The 19,237-nt window shown below is 47.7% G+C and overlaps 1 protein-coding gene across 1 annotated transcript in view; it reads left to right on the top strand.

Annotated features, from left to right (window-relative positions):
- The window catches only part of LOC135810334 (fibrillin-3-like), a 64,969-nt gene continuing 45,732 nt past the window's right edge, over positions 1–19,237 (top strand). Inside the window, exons 1-13 of the mRNA XM_065323822.1 lie at positions 1–644; positions 6,408–6,490; positions 7,368–7,444; positions 8,747–8,849; positions 10,242–10,330; positions 12,759–12,813; positions 13,835–13,898; positions 14,265–14,356; positions 14,688–14,762; positions 14,895–14,966; positions 16,190–16,362; positions 16,909–16,990; positions 18,420–18,507. Coding sequence (XP_065179894.1) covers positions 344–644; positions 6,408–6,490; positions 7,368–7,444; positions 8,747–8,849; positions 10,242–10,330; positions 12,759–12,813; positions 13,835–13,898; positions 14,265–14,356; positions 14,688–14,762; positions 14,895–14,966; positions 16,190–16,362; positions 16,909–16,990; positions 18,420–18,507 — 1,354 coding nt within the window. The 5' untranslated portion in view covers positions 1–343. The remainder of the gene's footprint in view (positions 645–6,407; positions 6,491–7,367; positions 7,445–8,746; positions 8,850–10,241; positions 10,331–12,758; positions 12,814–13,834; positions 13,899–14,264; positions 14,357–14,687; positions 14,763–14,894; positions 14,967–16,189; positions 16,363–16,908; positions 16,991–18,419; positions 18,508–19,237) is intronic.

The raw sequence follows: 19,237 nt of genomic DNA on the forward strand, positions 1-19,237 counted from the left end.
CGACGCGATCACGACATCAGACAGGGCATATGCATCTGTGTTTGCGCACATAATGATTTTCTAGTATGCCGGCATGAGCAGTACCGGTAGATAACAATGCGTGCGTGCAGGTAACGCCTATTAGCAGATTTGCTAACGGACATCTACCGACAGTCCGCGTCTGGCACAGTTCCGCCGGATCCGGATCTCTCTCTTCTGGGTGTTTCTGAGTCATTGCCCACTGCGCATGGATTACAGGAAGTCTCCACGTTTATGACAGCGCTGTAGGCCAGTCGAATCAACATCCGGGAGGGTGAGAAGGTGGCGATCATTGTTCAGAATCTCCCAGGACGAACATAGAAAGATGTCTCGTTTCCGGCGGATGTTCGCCACAGGTCTGTTGGTGGCTTTAGCAACCAACTCTATCTTGTTGCCCTGCCATGGTATGGATGAGGACGTGCTGCAGAACGTCGTGTTCAGCGATGAGCACGAGGAGACACGTGACATACAGTATGACACTGATGCTGGTGCTGCTGGTGCTGGTGCTGGTGGTGCTGCTGCTGGTGCTGATGCTGATGGTGCTGCTGCTGATGGTGGTGGTGGTGGTGGTGGTGGTGGTGGTGATGATGACAGTGACATGGATTTTACTATCCACATGGGCAAAGGTATGTAACCAAGAACGCCCCGAACGGTAATAATAATAATAATAATAATAATTCTGAGATTTCACGTAGGGTTTACCGTGGCGCTGACAATGGCGCAAGGTGAAAGGCGAAGGTAATGAGAGAGCGAACATCCTTTCCGTCTTTGTACTTCTGAAGTAGTTGAACTATCCCCAGCCGCTCATTATGATAAATGGGACACCTTTCGGTACTGCTTTGTTCGGTAGATCTCTCGCAGCCGGTCGCCGGCAAGAGTGCCGACTGGGTCTGCTCGAGCAATCCAGACACCGCTTGCTAGAACTCGAAGGAACGAAGAAAAGTAGATGTCTATATATAGCAGTAATCAACGTCAACCATCAATGGTCTGCCACTTATATATACTAGAGCGACGAGCTACCTTAATGTCTGTGGTGCCTCCTTTGCACCATGGCTGGTAGCTCGGCCTATTTAGCTCGTAGCTGTACTGATGAGGCCTTTATGGCCGAAACAGCTTGCTGTCTACAGCATTGGGTATATAATATATACATGTACATGGATTGTGTGGAAAACTTCTAAAGATGCACTTTCTTTTGGTGTTCGCTGCACGACTAGCAAATCGACAACGACTGTACTTTTTGCGTTGTCTTGGCCTTCCGAGACATCGGCAAGTGTGGGCAAGAAAATAAAGCCCTCGGTTAAGTCATCTCCCAGTGGATCTTAAATCGATCTCTCTGAAGCTGCTGCAGATACCCTTTGGTGTATGTGTGATATGCAGGTAGCAACACAGCCAAATTGCAGTTATTTCCTGGTAACTCAAAGTTGCCTTTTCGCTTATTTTTTCTGGTCAAGTCGCCATAGCAGAGAGACAGACAGACAGAAAGACAGAGACACACAGAGAGACACAGAGACGTACAGAGACAGAGAGAGACCGAAGAAATAGAAATAAAAAAAATGAGACAACAGTGTGAATACGATAATAATTGCAAAGTAAAACTGAGAAGTCAAATTCAAGAATGGAAATCGACAAAATTCGAGATGAGAACGGTCATAGCATATGGTACACACTGTATGCAGAAGTCGTCAGTCCAAGTGTGTTTTCAGGATATGATCCACATTGCTATTAAATTTTGAGAAAGTGCTCTTGTGTCACGTGAAAAGGTTTTCGTGAGGAAGCTGCAGATTATACATGTAACTACTTCGAAGTACAAAATTGTCTAATGTACAGGGTAGTTCATTCATTATTTCAGAAAATCCAGGCACTCATAATAATTATCAATCCACGTGTCATCCTGCGTTTGGTCAAAATCCCCCCCCCCCCCCCTTACACATACATGTAAACACACATGTTGTAGTTCTTTTCATTACGAGAACAGCTCGCTTCAGACGGTCAGTTTTTGTATAGATTTCTGCAAGGCCTTGGAAAAGAAAGTTTTATAGTTCACCATGGCACGACATTCGTTATATTCTAGGTTGTTACAAGAACACACAAGACACCGAGAACCCCGCATCTTCGTTGTAACTACATGTATTAAATGCACAAGACAACCACGGAAAGGATGAGATGTTGGGGGTGATCTCGCGGTACATTATGGTATTAGTTTCAAGCAGTCATCAGGCAACTGATAACGCTTCAACAGCCAATATCGGATCAATTTAAATGCTATCTCAGAAGCAGCAATGCATGAATGTACATGTACATGTATGTGAGAGTGAGGAACATCATGCTTGGATTCAGCGAGCTGTTCTGGGTCGTTATAAAAGAGTCGAGTCGTCTGCACCTACATTGTACATTGTACATGCACATCCACATGATACGTGTAGTGGTAGCCCATGGCTGAGTAACTCTCACTTTCCCACGTGACTGGTTAGTTCAATTGACGGTGTCCAAGGTCTAACGCCCATGCTACGTGCTCCTCGGTTATTATCCAATGACCTACGTGTACGTCATGTAGCTATTCTGATGATCATCACGTGATCAACACCAATTGTAATAAATAAATAAAGGACATTTTTAAAAGTCAGAGGTTGCGACTTCCGCGGTATTTGTAAGAGACGTCGGTTGCTCCTACGTGTGTGCCAGCGTAAATGCCATCTAGCCTGCACAAATAATAATTGTCAAAACTGCCTCCTTTACACAATGTCCTAGTCAGAACCCTCTAGGCTGCAGTGTTATGCTACATTGTGGCCCCTGCTGACATTAACATTTACGGCCCAAACTCAATGTCTGAAGAGAGTAGCACCCTCCAAATTCAGCATCTCCCAGTGCAGTAAACAAAATCACAGTCACCACTTCCGCTGCATAGCTCGCTGAGCACCCCATTGCTTTGTAAGTTGCTAATCCCTTCCCACTTTGTGTACGTGCTCTTCTTTTTCTTTTTTCTCTTCTTCCGTGGTTGGTCTCACCCTGTCCTCAATTCTATTGGCTGTCTTGACATGCCACGAGGTGCAGAAATAAATAAATAAACGCAATAAACAGTAATCTTTTAAAACCTTTATCCTCCCATTGTTCCCATATAGGAACAAGATCTAGGAAATGGATTTTAGTGGCCAAATAAGTTGTCAGAGAGATCCTTTCCTGTTTTTTTATGATTCATTGGTCATACATGTGTATGAGCCCAGAACAATATTGAGTTTGGAATTAGTCTCCTATTTGCAGTGGACTCTCAATCCTGAGCCAATCTAGCATATATCGGAAGCAATTTATGTTGGAAGTAAATACCTAGTTGTATGACCACATATCCTCATTTTTCCAATACCATTCCTTTTTACTTATTATGTGGGGTTGTGCCTGTCACATACTGTAGGAATGTGGCCATTGATACCGAAGTTATACGCCTTGAAATTCTATGTTCCCATATGGGAACAACGGGAACACGGCAACCAAAATACACCCAATTTTTGAAGGTTTGTAGAAACGTCTGATTTTCTCATCAGACTTATCTATCGCCTGAAGAGACATCATGGTACCTAATAAGGATGCATTGACGTCATTTCTACGTAATCTCGGCCAAAGATAATCATGCATGTACATATTATGTGTTTGTGGCTAACGACTGCTTTATGTACACACTTCAACCCCACACCCTCCCCTATCTACCGTCTAATCCAGCCAGAATTCAGTATCAAGGATAAGTACGGTTTTTTTTTCATGCGTAATACCAAGAGTCCATAACCCCTTTATGTACTTTCGGTAATACTAGTATACTGCAAAATGAATCCAGTTATGCACGCACAGAATGCTCTATGTGAATAAACAAAGAGCAAATACATGCACTTCTGGATTTTTTGAAGTGCATGTATTTGCTCTTTGTTTATTCACATAGCACTGCGCGGCATGCTGGGTGTTGCGTGGATAAGCGGGGATGGGCATGCTGGGTGTTGCGTGGATAAGCGGGGATGGGCATGCTGGGTGTTGCGTGGATAAGCGGGGATGGGCATGCTGGGTGTTGCGTGGATAAGCGGGGATGGGCATACTGGGTGTTGCGTGGATAAGCGGGGATGGGCATGCTGGGTGTTGCGTGGATAAGCGGGGATGGGCATGCTGGGTGTTGCGTGGATAAGCGGGGATGGGCATGCTGGGTGTTGCGTGGATAAGCGGGGATGGGCATGCTGGGTGTTGCGTGGATAAGCGGGGATGGGCATGCTGGGTGTTGCGTGGATAAGCGGGGATGGGCATGCTGGGTGTTGCGTGGATAAGCGGGGATGGGCATGCTGGGTGTTGCGTGGATAAGCGGGGATGGGCATGCTGGGTGTTGCGTGGATAAGCGGGGATGGGCATGCTGGGTGTTGCGTGGATAAGCGGGGATGGGCATGCTGGGTGTTGCGTGGATAAGCGGGGATGGGCATGCTGGGTGTTGCGTGGATAAGCGGGGATGGGCATGCTGGCTGTTGCGTGGATAAGCGGGGATGGGCATGCTGGCTGTTGCGTGGATAAGCGGGGATGGGCATGCTGGGTGTTGCGTGGATAAGCGGGGATGGGCATGCTGGGTGTTGCGTGGATAAGCGGGGATGGGCATGCTGGGTGTTGCGTGGATAAGCGGGGATGGGCATGCTGGGTGTTGCGTGGATAAGCGGGGATGGGCATGCTGGGTGTTGCGTGGATAAGCGGGGATGGGCATGCTGGCTGTTGCGTGGATAAGCGGGGATGGGCATGCTGGGTGTTGCGTGGATAAGCGGGGATGGGCATGCTGGCTGTTGCGTGGATAAGCGGGGATGGGCATGCTGGGTGTTGCGTGGATAAGCGGGGATGGGCATGCTGGCTGTTGCGTGGATAAGCGGGGATGGGCATGCTGGGTGTTGCGTGGATAAGCGGGGATGGGCATGCTGGGTGTTGCGTGGATAAGCGGGGATGGGCATGCTGGGTGTTGCGTGGATAAGCGGGGATGGGCATGCTGGGTGTTGCGTGGATAAGCGGGGATGGGCATGCTGGGTGTTGCGTGGATAAGCGGGGATGGGCATGCTGGGTGTTGCGTGGATAAGCGGGGATGGGCATGCTGGCTGTTGCGTGGATAAGCGGGGATGGGCATGCTGGCTGTTGCGTGGATAAGCGGGGATGGGCATGCTGGCTGTTGCGTGGATAAGCGGGGATGGGCATGCTGGGTGTTGCGTGGATAAGCGGGGATGGGCATGCTGGGTGTTGCGTGGATAAGCGGGGATGGGCATGCTGGGTGTTGCGTGGATAAGCGGGGATGGGCATGCTGGGTGTTGCGTGGATAAGCGGGGATGGGCATGCTGGGTGTTGCGTGGATAAGCGGGGATGGGCATGCTGGCTGTTGCGTGGATAAGCGGGGATGGGCATGCTGGGTGTTGCGTGGATAAGCGGGGATGGGCATGCTGGGTGTTGCGTGGATAAGCGGGGATGGGCATGCTGGGTGTTGCGTGGATAAGCGGGGATGGGCATGCTGGCTGTTGCGTGGATAAGCGGGGATGGGCATGCTGGCTGTTGCGTGGATAAGCGGGGATGGGCATGCTGGGTGTTGCGTGGATAAGCGGGGATGGGCATGCTGGGTGTTGCGTGGATAAGCGGGGATGGGCATGCTGGGTGTTGCGTGGATAAGCGGGGATGGGCATGCTGGCTGTTGCGTGGATAAGCGGGGATGGGCATGCTGGCTGTTGCGTGGATAAGCGGGGATGGGCATGCTGGGTGTTGCGTGGATAAGCGGGGATGGGCATGCTGGCTGTTGCGTGGATAAGCGGGGATGGGCATGCTGGCTGTTGCGTGGATAAGCGGGGATGGGCATGCTGGGTGTTGCGTGGATAAGCGGGGATGGGCATGCTGGGTGTTGCGTGGATAAGCGGGGATGGGCATGCTGGCTGTTGCGTGGATAAGCGGGGATGGGCATGCTGGGTGGATAAGCGAGGATGCCTGTGTTGGTACTTTTTTAACTGTCTTGATAATCAATGTTCACTAACGCAAGATAACGCACGTACTTCAAGTCTAATTGACATCACCTGAAGGCAGTCCGTAGTTCTATTTACACTAGCTTCAAGAGCCGTGTTGGGTGCTCAATCAACACAATCGTAATGCAGAATGGCACTGCAGGACCAATGGGAAATATTCGTTCACTTTATTGAAAATGTTCCAATTTGCTGGTAGGATTCTTGAATAGAGAAATGTTGGTGCCCTTGCCACTCCCTACCCGACCCCAGCAAATTGTAACGTAGATGGATATGCCAAGTGTGTGTTGTGTGACCATGTTGGATATGTCGCTGATATGACCGTCATCATCATCATGTGTGTGTGTGTGTGTGTGTGTGTGTGTGTGGTTGTGTTATGTGTGTGAGCAGATCCCAGAGAGATGGCAACACATCATGAATCAGCTAGCATTGTACCAGTGGAAGCCATAACACTGCAAGATGATCATATTCGGGTAAGGTACCGAATCTGCCCCCCCCCCCCCCCCCCGATGGGCAGACTGGGAAGTGTGTGTATGTGTGTATGTGTGCGTGTGTATGTGTGTGTGTGTGTGTGCGTGTGCGTACGTTTATGTATATCTGTATGTGCATTATAATTGTGTGGATGGGCGTCAGGAGGGAGCGATGGGTAGGCGAGTTGGAAAGGGAGCTTTTGTGATGACAACGTTTAGGGTGGGAATTCCTAAGGACATGGGGAAGGTGGATATGCATGAGGGTGCAGGTGTGTACCTGTGCGTTTCGGTATTGTTGTTGCGTGTTTACGGCTTTGTTTGTAATGTACAGTGTGGGTAGATATAGGGTCCATTCGAAATGTCAATTTGCCTCTACTATGCATAGTGTGGCTATGTATGAGAGTGGGGTACGGTACATGATTGGGGTAGAGTACTTGTACTTGAGGAGTCACTGACTTCGTTGCATGGCAATCAGCGTTTCAAGTCCGGCTGAACCATGTATGGTCATTATGACCAAATCACAGCAATTCCTGTGGATCTCTGTAGGGGTTCGTTACTCCAGATAATGGGAGACATCGTGCACGTACGTGGCAACACCTTATTTGCGTGTTATGTGTATATCTTTACCGGTATGTGTCTGCTCCAGTTTCCATCCCCAACAGTTACTATTCAACGCCCAGATTCGTTCATACGTAGAAGTATACTGAATCGGGGACTTATGCTTCTACACAGGCATGAGCCTTGGCAATTAAAAGGGGTGTCTTATTTTCATACTTTTGTTTAATTGAATTTGCATGATGTAAATGCACCTTTCTTCACTACCTTCACTCCTTTTTAACCCCCCCCCCCCCGTACAAACACCCTCTCTCGCACTGTTCAGGACGGTTACACGGGGACACTCAGCTTGCGAGTAGCTGCATTCGGTGAAGAATGGATTCTGGACCTGCTGAACAACCCGTGAGTGAACATGAACAGTTCAATATAACCTTACGGTCGAAAAATCCTGATTAGTCTCTCTAGCGCTTGGAGGACGGATTTGGATCAAATTCGGGATCAAAACACAATTTCGTAAATTAATACTTCAAATATCTAAATGAAGTTTCTGGATGTTGGACCTGTTTCTTGAATCAATCCATCATCAGGCAACATAATAAACGTCTGAACAAGTGTTTGAAAACATGTTCCATGGACTCTCCAATCTCCGTGCATGTTTCTATGCTATGCATGTACTTCTCTTAATGTTCTTGAACCAGTCCGAATATCTAGCTTCCTATCCTTGGACCCTTCCGGCCTCAGATGTGGCAACGAAGAACTGCATAGGTCATGCAATGCAGGATATGCACTGACGTAACGTAGCTTTCACAGTATCTACCAGTGCAGTATGCACACGTGACACCAACATGTCTGGCGTCCAGTTTTGGATGGGCGGACTTCGTTTTTTACAGATAAAATCACAAACCTCGAGAACAGAATACTGCATGGTAGAGGTGGCTGCAGTTGCAGCTGTGCTGGCGAAACTTGAGTATCTCCGACGACCTGAGGTCTCAGCGTCAGCGACACTTTAGGGCACAGGAGGGTGGGGAGGAGTAGACAAAGGGGATCCGGCAGGCGGACGGGTGTGCATTGTTTTCATGTTGGAATTTGGATGCACGACTTCAGGCAAGGTGGACAAAACGAAACAGGTTATAATATTAGTACTACAGTAGTTATTTTGGATACTCCGAATTTCACGGCAAACGGTGATCATGCACCAGACAACAACTTGCTCCATTCATTAGCGTGTTTGCTTTTGCCCACTGTGTGGTACTACTAGCTCTGCACAATGTGTTTTCAGCCCTATCGAATGTAGCTACAGTACCTGCCTGTGTGTGTGTGTGTGTGTGTGTGTGTGTGTGTGTGTATGTGTGTGTGTGTATGTGTGTGTGTGTGTGCGCGCGCGCATGTGTGTCTGTATGTGTGTGTGTGTGTATGTGAACGTATGAACACGAATCTTACAACTCTATCTGCGGATTACGCTTATTCACGGCCTTGAAAAACGTAGGCATGTACAGCGGCTCTCTGATAGTATGTACGCTCCAGGAAAATGTACTTAGTATCCGTGGTATCCTAACATACGTCACAATGGTACGGATCGAAAAAACAGTTGCTCCAAAACCGTGCTCTGGACAATTCCGCAGTAAACAACAGTACGGACTCTGTATGTGTTATGAGAATATACTAAGCTGGTTCTACTGTGCATGCATTTGCCGTGTACTGCAGGATAAGTGCAAAGGTGGAGTCCTACTTTCATCAGGGCGATGATGACGACGTCGCTGACAACATGGGTGCTTATGATGATGATGTTGGCCTTGTACCCAAAAAGGTGAGTGAAGTTCGCATACTTGTAATAAAACGAGCACGAGTTGCAGCGTAAAGCCCATTGCTTTCAGTCCCACACACGCCCTACAACTTAGCACCTAGACCCCATATGCAACCCCTGTATATCCATATCACTAGCTGCTGTGACATTCGTAGCACCCTAACATGACTAGCAACTCTTGACAAAACCCGCACCCAACCCCACACCAATAGCATAACGAGAGAGCTCATAATATTGGGCATCATGAATGCCCGTTGGGTTTGCGATGTAAAATCCATTTTCAAACAAAACAAAAAAATCTGGCATGCCCACCATTATCATGTAACTGTTGTCTGACGATTGCAGGGCTGGGGGTTGTTTTGAGTTTTGCCCGTACAAGAGGCGGTTCCAGTAAAAAAAACTTGCAGGGTTGGGCATGAAACTCTGAGCTACACCCAGAGAGCCTTTCTGCCCACTGTCCACTGTTTGACTGTCATGTTTGACTGTACAGTCATGTAGTTTAAACGACGCTACCTGAATGCCGCCCCACGTCAACACCTGCAAAAATCGCGTTTTTCCTATGAAAGTAGTAGCTGTTCAAGGATCGATAACTTTACCTTTCTTTGTGCGAATTCCACGATCTTGAGCTTCCTGCAAAGGTCTTGAGACGAGGAACAAAATAGTTCCAAGCTCAGCTCGGAGCGACACCAAAAGCCCATGCTACAGTCTGGCAAACTTGACGCACGCGCTCGACAGACTTGAGCACGGCCAGGAGATCAAATCCTCAGCTGCCATTTCACTCTCCTTGCTCGTATCGAGCTCAAATTTTTTTGAGGGCTCGCCAGATCCGCTGCCATCATTTGAATCTAGTTTCCATGGCAGCAGATAGCGCAAAAATGATCGAAAATGGAAAATACGCGTTCTGCAGAGTTCGCAAAAAAATCGATTTGAATTTGCCGTGTCGAGTCGCATATCTCAACAACCCGGGGTCGTATCGCTTCGGCGATTGTTTCTATCGCAAGCTGAGAGTTTTCTCTTGCAGATACATATTTCGATCGTGAGAATCGGCCAAGAATTGACCGAGTTACGATAGTTTGAACTCACGCGGTTCATGCAAATCGCGTTTGTACGCTATGTACACTCACGACGTAATAATACGTCATGCGTGGGTGCAGTGACACTGTACGTGACGTATTAATACGTCATGCGTGCTCAAAGGGTTAAACAATTTACATGTACCGCCGGTATTACTGGTACTTTTGCCCCAAGCAGAGTTGCATGTCGTTGACTGTTGATGGGCCTTTGGGCCACGAAGCTCCCAGGAAATGCACTGTAAACGCGTGCAGCTGTTGAGTGTGTATTTACATGTGCCATGCGTCGGTATGTGTGTTTGTCTGTTTGCTGAACACTTACCAGCGAGTTGCTGCAGACTGTCACTATCATGGACGAATACGTCACGGTCATCCGGAGAGCTGGGTAGTTGCGAGCACTTGCCATGGACTTATGTAAGTTTATGAGGTGTACCTGGTGCAGGTTGTACTTCTACCCAAATCTGATATATTCCCTTAGCTATGCAAAAGCGTAGGCAGGCATAGTGGGATGGTCTAAGAGTAAGACCATGATTGAGAAACAGAGGGTACCAGGTTCACGTCCTGCTTGGAAGCGGATGGATTTTTTCCAGCCGTGCTGCGACCCACAGGAGCTCGTGGCCTGGCATGAGGAAAACATGGATGCAGTGAATGGGATTTTCGGTCTTTGACCACATGCTGGTGAGCTGATCTACTCTCCTCCCACCGCTTTAGGAGCTGCATCTGCGCCTTGATCCTTGAAGGGTGTGGCGTTCCTACGGATGAGGAAAACTCGGCCTCTATAGAGAAACCGAGTCTCACGCCAACCGTGAAATCTCGGTTTCTCTATATCGGAGAGCTAGCGTAGTGCTCCGATCCGAGAGCTAGCGTAGTGCTCCGATCCGAGAGCTAGCGTAGTGCTCCGATCCGAGAGCTAGTCACAAGTGTAGACTGTAGTGCTCCGATCCAAAAGCTACGAGAGCTACATCATGACAGTCCTAGTCATTGTACTGATGAGTGATGTAGCCTAGTGTAGTGCTCCCCAACAAAGACAGCACCGGTGCCCCCACGGACAACGACTTACACTTACAGAGACGCTCTGTTTCCAGCGCGAAAAACACCTTATGAATATGAGCACCCGACACGATGCCCTCCCTATCATGCTACAGGAGCGTGAGTCAGGGTCGCTCAAGAAGCTTTTGCAGTGCTGCCAAATAATTTTCGCCCAAAATCGGACACCCTTCACCGCCAAGGCTGGGCACATGGTGCGAATTTTTGTCCTCGGCATTTTTTACAGAGAATTCAAAATATCGCCTAAAACACCATGAAAATTCGCTTCGTTGCCATGGTGACCCCGGAGTTGTCCTGAATTTTGTAATGATGAGTGTGGTCGCACTGACTCTGTACGTACAGACTGTCAGCGTACATGTACATGCCATCCAGCCTGATCCAGGCATGTTACTTTGCACTTCCACAGCCATTGTCTGCCAAGCGATAGCCTTTTTAGAAGCAAATGTAGTCAGTGATTTGTGCCTTCAGTTGCGCTGAAAAGTGAAAGTACAGGACTTCTGCATAGGGAAGTAATGATCTCCGACATTTTGGCTGCTTTTCGGACGTTTCCCTTTTCGGACCGGTTTTCGGAAGAGCCTTCAAAAATCGGACACTGTCCGAAAAATCGGACGGTTTGGCAGCACTGCTTTTGGCAGTTTGGGGTGCATCTACGCTGTCACTTCCGTTAGTTCCGATCAGATCGATCAACTCAAGTCAAGGCGCGAGTAGGCCCCGGTGTAATATGCCCGAAACTTTGCCGAAAATGCTTTTGGGAAATTCTCGTAAACCTTGCCGAAAATGCTCCCAAACCTTGCCGAAAATGCTCGGAAAATGCTCACTTTTTTGTAATCCTCAGTACACGCCGTCAAAACCAGGGAATCAGAAAATACTCAATAAGAGACTTGCTCGAGTCTGCCGTGGTAAACAATTCATAAACTACTCAACAAGAAGCTAACCCACGGAATGCGGAAGTGACGTTCTTGTTTGGGAAGTTTTTCTTCTCTCAATTTTGATACACAACGGCCAAGTGCTCCGTTTCCCCCAAAATGCTGCATCAAGAGCCCAAAGACTAAGTGCTGGGTTCGCGGATTTTACCGAAAATGCTCAAAAAAATGCCGGCATATTACACGGGGGCCTAGGCGCGAGGGAGTAGAGCCTATCTACTTGTACTTTGTTGTAGGGGCTGGGTCCACTCACCTGCTCACGGCACACCTCCATGTGTGACCTTGGTGACCCTGACTTACACTGCACTGCACGCCTGGCGCTCACGATCCGAGGTGTTACTACTGTCTGTACATGTCCGTCACGCTTGAAGCGGAGCTGCACAAAAACCGGGTATCCCGAGCGCGGTTTTTGCCTCTGGAGAGCACGGAAACCGTATGCCTAGTTCTCGGATCAGACTCAGAGCACCAAGTTAGTTTCAGGAGCCCACTCAGGTTATGTATAATATTGTAGAGGAGTTGATGAAGAGTAAATAATTTTAATTTTAATTACCCGAAATACTTTGAGCGACTACCGGCAGTGGAGCTTTCTTGAAGGTTTATCCTGTCACAGGTTGCACACGCTTGTGATCCAGACGCTTGTGAGTCAGTCAAGTAATAGTTGTCAGCCGCTAGGAAGTAGGAAGGGCGAAATCCAACGTTCGAAGCAGCAACGTCTTTATAAAAAAATTATGTTGACTTGGTGTCGCTCTTTGGTGAGTGAACATCATAATTATGCACCAGCGACTGTTACTATTCATATTATTATCATCAACGGTGTGTACTATTCTCACACGATGTTTGCCTGGCCCTTTCCTGCTTTGCCCACTGCTCAGCGCGAAGTTCTGGGATGGCAACGAGACGTACACTATCGCGCCCATGCAGATGAAGGTACTGAACAAATAATTATGATAATTATAAGTCTGATAAGCTTCTGTTGTCCCACTAGCTTTTCGAAGTCGAACAATCACGGTTTCGAAAAAACCCGCAATGAAAAAGGAGGAGAATAAACCTTTGATCGCCCACACACAGCGGTCCGTACACAACGGCCCATACACAGCGGTCCATACCCAGCAGGTTATTGGTACAGCCGTGGCCAAAGAAATTCAACCCACGTACACAAAGCAGCGCCAAGGCTCATGCTGCCCGTGCGGTTCTGTGATATGTCATCGGAACATGAATATTATTAGAAAACCTGGTGCTACTTTGGACTTGTGGGTTGGATTTCTTTGGCCACGACTGTAGTGCGCCTGGAGTAGAGGTGATATCAATTTGTGGGCGAGTGTGTGTGTGTGTGTGTGGAGGGGGGGGGGGTGGGGGGGGGGGGTGGGGGGTGGTAAGTGCTGGTCTGTCCCCGGGGAAAATTGCGGAAAAAAATCGCAAAAAACGCGGGGAAAAACGCGGCATAATATGGCATAATTCGCGGTGAATTTGCGGTAAATATGCGGTGAATAATATTGATGTGCGGCAATTTTCAGTGAGTATGTAGTGAAATCAATCAGTTACAAGTCTCTGGTGTAAGCACTCGTCATTATTTGAGTAAAAAGCCGCCACGATGAGACGTTGCTGACCGAACAGTGCACTGTGTGTACGTGTAGTGCAACAAAAAAGTTCCAAAAACGCGGGAAAATCGCGGAAATCGCGGTCTTTTAAAAAATCGCAAAAAAAGCGGGAAAAAACGCGGCCGCGGAATCGCAATTTTCCCCGGGGACAGGCTGGTGGGCAGTTATGCGGGCATGCTGTCGGTTTGCGTGTCTGTGTGCCCGCGTGCGTGCATACTGGCATACGGTTTGTTTGGGGCTGGCTGGCTTACCTGTGCCTCTCCGCCACAGCAACTCTAAAAATCATTCCATTTTACCATGCTCTGCACTCAACTCTAAAATCATTCCATTTCACCATGTGCTGTGCTCAGCTCTGGGGAAAGCACATCATGTATCGTGGCTGCGATATGAAGCCCAAAACTCCAGGGACATGCGGTGAGTTGTGTAGATACACATTTAGATTTTCATCTCAAAATGTGACTCATCTTTTGCAATTGACTTTCTAAGATTGATTGCGGCGGACATGTTTTTTTCTCTTCATAAATGTGTACAATGGCCTCGGATGCAGAGCCAAGGATTAATAATAATATAATTCTTAGTGTAGGACAAAACGGATAACCTGTAAACTTATCGTCCTCTCTTCTTAATGTGTATACATTGGCTGTACGTTTTCTACAACACCAAGCCAACGTTTGTACGTTGTAGAAGTACATGGACACACACACGCCGTACACCCTATTCCGACAGCAGTGTATGTGGCTATCTATACTACTACTACTACTACTACTACTACTACCCCAGGTGCCAAGCATGCTGATGGACAACCGGAGATGTCGCGACAGGGCAGCTTGGACGAGATGGCCGCCTCTATGCTTGGCGATACCCATGCAAGAGTAAGAGAAACCTCAATGCACGCTTGTTTGGTCAAGATGTGAAAAATGATCGCAATCAATCGGATCTACAACCAGAATAAATAAATATCTATCTTTAAAAAAAAAAGGGAGGTGAAAAGCAAATTAGCTGATACAGAGAGATGCACAGAGAGGCAATGGCTGACTTAGCAGATGTACGACATGCTTGAATATGATCTACCATGGTAAATCCAAAAGGACTGGCGAGATATAGGCGGACAATAGGGGATTTACAAAAGACTGGAGGTAGATAGTTGTAGGTGATTCTAAGTGTTGTTGTTTGATTTGTCATGCGGTGTTACCACACTTGTAGATGAAGCGCCAGACAATCCTCACAGAAGGCCGTCAGAGAGTGGTGGAGATGTTCATCGTGGCAGACAATCGATTCGTAAGTGTCATTTGCGGCCCTGTGTTTTTGTAAGTGCTCAAAATGATGTTGATCAACTGTCAGCCGTCCTCATTAGCCCCTCATCGAACATTTTACTCAATTTTTTTCTTGTTCATCTCTGTCTGCTTCCAGTACGCCATGTTCAATCGCAATGATGCAGTGACAGTGTCCTACATCGAAGCCGCAATCAACCAGATGGACTTGGTAAGACTGACTCACTCGCCGTCATGGCGCGCCCTACTGATCCGAATAACATTAAACGTGTTTCCGTGCCCAATGCTGTAGACGGCAAGCTGTTTCAACCATCTAGGCGTCATCAGTACAGCTATAATTATGAGCTTCAAGTATTCCAAACTAGCGACCATGGCGCAAAGTTGGCACGACAGACATAAGTATAGCTCGCAGTATCTTTGAAAGCCAATGCTGTGTGATAATGCCATTTTGCGTGTCGTGTGGGTGTCTTTCAGCTCCACTGACATACTACAGATTAAACCGTGTATGTCTCAACATGTGCAGACTCCACTGCAGCCATCCGTTCTAACCATACATGCTCAGACAGCACTCTACAAGCGGTCTGTGGGCTACAAGCGGTCTCCGGGCTACAAGCGGTCTGTGGGCTACAAGCGGTCTCCGGGCTACATGATGCCATTTCTGTTCAATGAGTAAGGTGGCTCGGAGACCGCTTGTGGAGGGTTCTGAGGATGTATAGTTGACTCTGCTTGGAAAACGCAGCGAAGAGCCATAAGAAGCTGGTCCACCATATATATACATTAAGTGCGTGCATAATACCGTGCATTCATGATCTCTGTCATGACATGGATCAGGTAAGGCACGGCAGTGTATTTTCAGGTGCGGCAGAACCGGTCCGGTTGGTCAGGAGTTGGCCGGACCCACTCTTTGGCCGCCAACTAACTACCTTCTGAGGGGGTCACTGAGGGGGTAATGTGTACCTGCCATGTCATGCGCAAGGTATGAACAGCTGTGGCATGTCCGGACCAATCAAACACCGCTTCCGCGGGTCTTGGGTTTCTGTATTGTGTTTGCTAAGACAAGTACACAGGCTGTACGGTGTGTCTGCGGGTCTTGGGTTTCTGTATTGCGTTTGCTAAGACAAGTACACAGGCTGTATGGTGTGTCTGCGGGTCTTGGGTTTCTGTACTGCGTTTGCTAAGACAAGTACACAGGCTGTACGGTGTGTCAATGAAGTCTGCTGTATGCTACAGTGCTGCTCAATGAAATCCGACCGCGTGAATCAAGTCAGCGCCCTGGGCCAGTTCACATCCCACTGTTCGCAGGTCTAGGGCTGCACAGCGCTTGGCGTCACACTCACTCGCTTCGATTGGATTTCTGTTGAGCAGCACTTTAGGACGAGTACACGCACTGACGATTTCTCCTGTTGTTTTTGCTGGGTTTGCTTTCACGTCCAGGCCTATCGCACCATCAACTTCCGTGTAGTTATGGTCAATCTGATCCTGTTCAACCAGAGGGATGCGTTTTTCGTCACTTTCAATCCAAATGCCCTGCTGAGGGACTTCACCAATTACATCGATTCCATCAGCCAGAATATCTCTGTTTCATACGATGCTGCTCAGTTTTTGACGTAAGCTTACCATCCTTTTTTCCTTTGCCGGAATAATCTGTGTGCTGTTTCAAGAGTGGCGAAATCTATCTTCTAATGTCTTTGACAGAGTGTTTGTAAATGGTGGTTGAGCACAAACGTCTGTGATCAGCAGAGGTCTGGCTACGCTTCCCCAACAACTCGTTCCGAAATACACTATCTAAAAATAGAGATAGGGTCATCTTGTCTTCAGCTGTATATGGGCCAAAGATTGACGACCTGTTTCAAAATTGTTTTGGGGAAAATGTACAGATTGCTAGTAAATTGTGTTTTGAAGTTTATTCCACCCAAATTGGACCATACCAAAGTCAAAGTTTCAACCAGGTTTCATCTATATTTCAGCTGGGTTTGACATCGATAAATACACCGACGTGATGGTCCAAAACTGACTTCCGGCCAAATAACAATCAAGCTTATGGTGTAATTCCTACTTGATCTGGTTAGAGATCAGATTGTTTGGATGGAAAGAGTACTGATTTCATGATACAGATGCTGATTTGGTTCTTGCTTTTTATGTTGTTCAATCAGTGGGATTGACCTTTCCGGTTCTACAATTGGCATCGCTGCGATTGGGGAAATCTGCATGCCTGAAGGAGCATCGGTTGTACAGGTGATCACAGATCCCGTTACTGGTACATTTACTGTTGTGGATATGGAAATCCAGTCGATTGACCGGGGCCGGAGCCCTCAGCTGAACAGAGGGTACAGAACGTACAGAACGCTGTGTCGTTGCATGCAGTGTACAGTCATGTTGATCCCATGCGACCAGCGCGCTGCAGCGCAATGTCATGCATGTGTGTACTGCTTACCCATGGCTGCATGGCCAGCGCCCTGGGGACGCTAGACGTGCGACTGGATTTCCATGTCCACGACAGTAGTTCCTTGCTGAGAATGTCATGCAAGCATTCATATATATGGATCGTCGCCTATGACACCCCTCGGAATTTCCCACCTCGCTCCCCCTTATGTTCTGGCTAACCGTTTTGGATCCATCAGTTGCCTGATGATCGTAGAGATACGTGAAACTCGGAGTTGTGACAAAGCTTCCAAACTCTCTCTTGTGTATATATGGATATAGACAGGCTCTGCATTAGTTTCCTTTTTTCCTCTTGAACTCCTTGGTTCACTATAAAAAACATTGTGCCAGAGGTTTCCGCCATATACCACTTTACTACCGTAACTACCATGCGCTCTTAGCCGAACCAATGCACGGAGTATAAACACAACAGCACACAAAGGACACTTCCGTTGACAGTTTCCAAGTTTTAACGCCTCTGGAAAGCGGTTTCGCTCTTTAGCTGTTTCGCTCTTTCGAGCTCATCAGTGTCCTGGCCGTGCTGGTGTGTTCATGCTTTGTGTATTGGTTCGGCTAAGAGCGCATGGTGGTGACCAGTGGAGCATATAGTAAAGTACTCCTTGGTTCTCGAACCTTTGTACTAGTGTCTATCGTGATCTTTAGGCCATATGCTTGGAACACCTGTACGACCATCCCCTTGTGGAGACAATCAGTTCCAGGGGCAGTGACGTCCTTTTCTATATCGGTATATCCAGACCTCATCTCCATACAGTCCCACACAGTCATCACCTAAAAGCATGCAGAGCTTGCTGAGTGTGAAGGCTCCTACGAATTTGCAGGCAACTTCTCCGTCATACGAACCCATTGTGACATCGAAAGCGCCATATTTCTCCTGCTTTACCCTCGCTCTTCCGCTGGCCAACAACATGCAGTGATTTTCGGCAGTGCAATATCATGTCTGTGTCCTTTTGAGATATTGGGACAAACAAGTTGGCGTATGCGAGAGCAAGCAGTAGAAGCTCTTACGTAGTGGACAGATAAAAGTTGACGGTGTTTAACGCTATGAATGTGTATGTTGGCATGTCCTCAATAGCCTTAAGCCAAGTGATTACTGCTGCAATGTTTCCACACGGGGCGTGCGTGTGCATGTGTACACACGTGTGTGTGTGCATGCATGTCTGTGTTTGTGTCTGTGCCGTGCGTTTACAATTTGTTTTACATGTCTTGCTTTGCACCGCCACAGCAAAGAACCACCGACGAAGTGGCCGACACTGCTATCGTCATGGCACATGAACTCGGACATAATCTGAACATGTTGCACGAGAACGGACGTGAGTGTGATCCAAGACCATAGTCATTGTAGGAAATAGTAATGTTAACAAGCTTTTCTCAGACAAAAACCTCAGTAAGGCAATCAAGGGTGCTGACTGTGCGACAACCATGTTTTATTACAATAGTACCAAACATGGGAATGTGAAATGTACATGTCAGAAGAAGAAGCGTTCAGAACCGTTCTCTCTAATTAGAATGCCTTTTGTTTGACAAAGCCTGGCGGGTAAAAGCTTGTTGGGCTGGGCCTCGGAGTTTATAGAAATTGTCCATATTTGCGTTTTCCCTTTCTCTACTTCAAGCTTTTCTAATCTTACTTCTGGCGAGTGACATTCCACCTCACCACTGCAGCAGCATTGCGTGTAGAGTGCGACGGGTATTCAGTATGGCGCTAAAATTATCTAGCATAGCATGCTGTTCTAGTTAGGTCAACACACTTCAGTAGCCAGTGGTTTAGAGGAACAAGACGAAAAAAGTTCACGGTTCGCGTGTGACTCGGCTGGAAACCGAGTTTTCCGCATCCGTAGGAATGCCACCACCCTTCAAGGATCAATGCGCAGATGCAGCTCCTAAAGCGGTGGGACAAAAAGTCAAAGTTCAAATCCAGATCCAAAAATGGGGGCTTACTAGTATATCAAATTTGAACATTGTTTTTTCGAGCTATCTGAACTGTAACATTGCTGTAATGGAGTAGATCACTGTGAATAAAACATCAGTGAAATTCCCTCCGAT

This window comes from Sycon ciliatum, chromosome 2 (genome assembly GCF_964019385.1).
Source record: "Sycon ciliatum chromosome 2, ocSycCili1.1, whole genome shotgun sequence".
Classification (NCBI taxonomy): domain Eukaryota; kingdom Metazoa; phylum Porifera; class Calcarea; order Leucosolenida; family Sycettidae; genus Sycon; species Sycon ciliatum.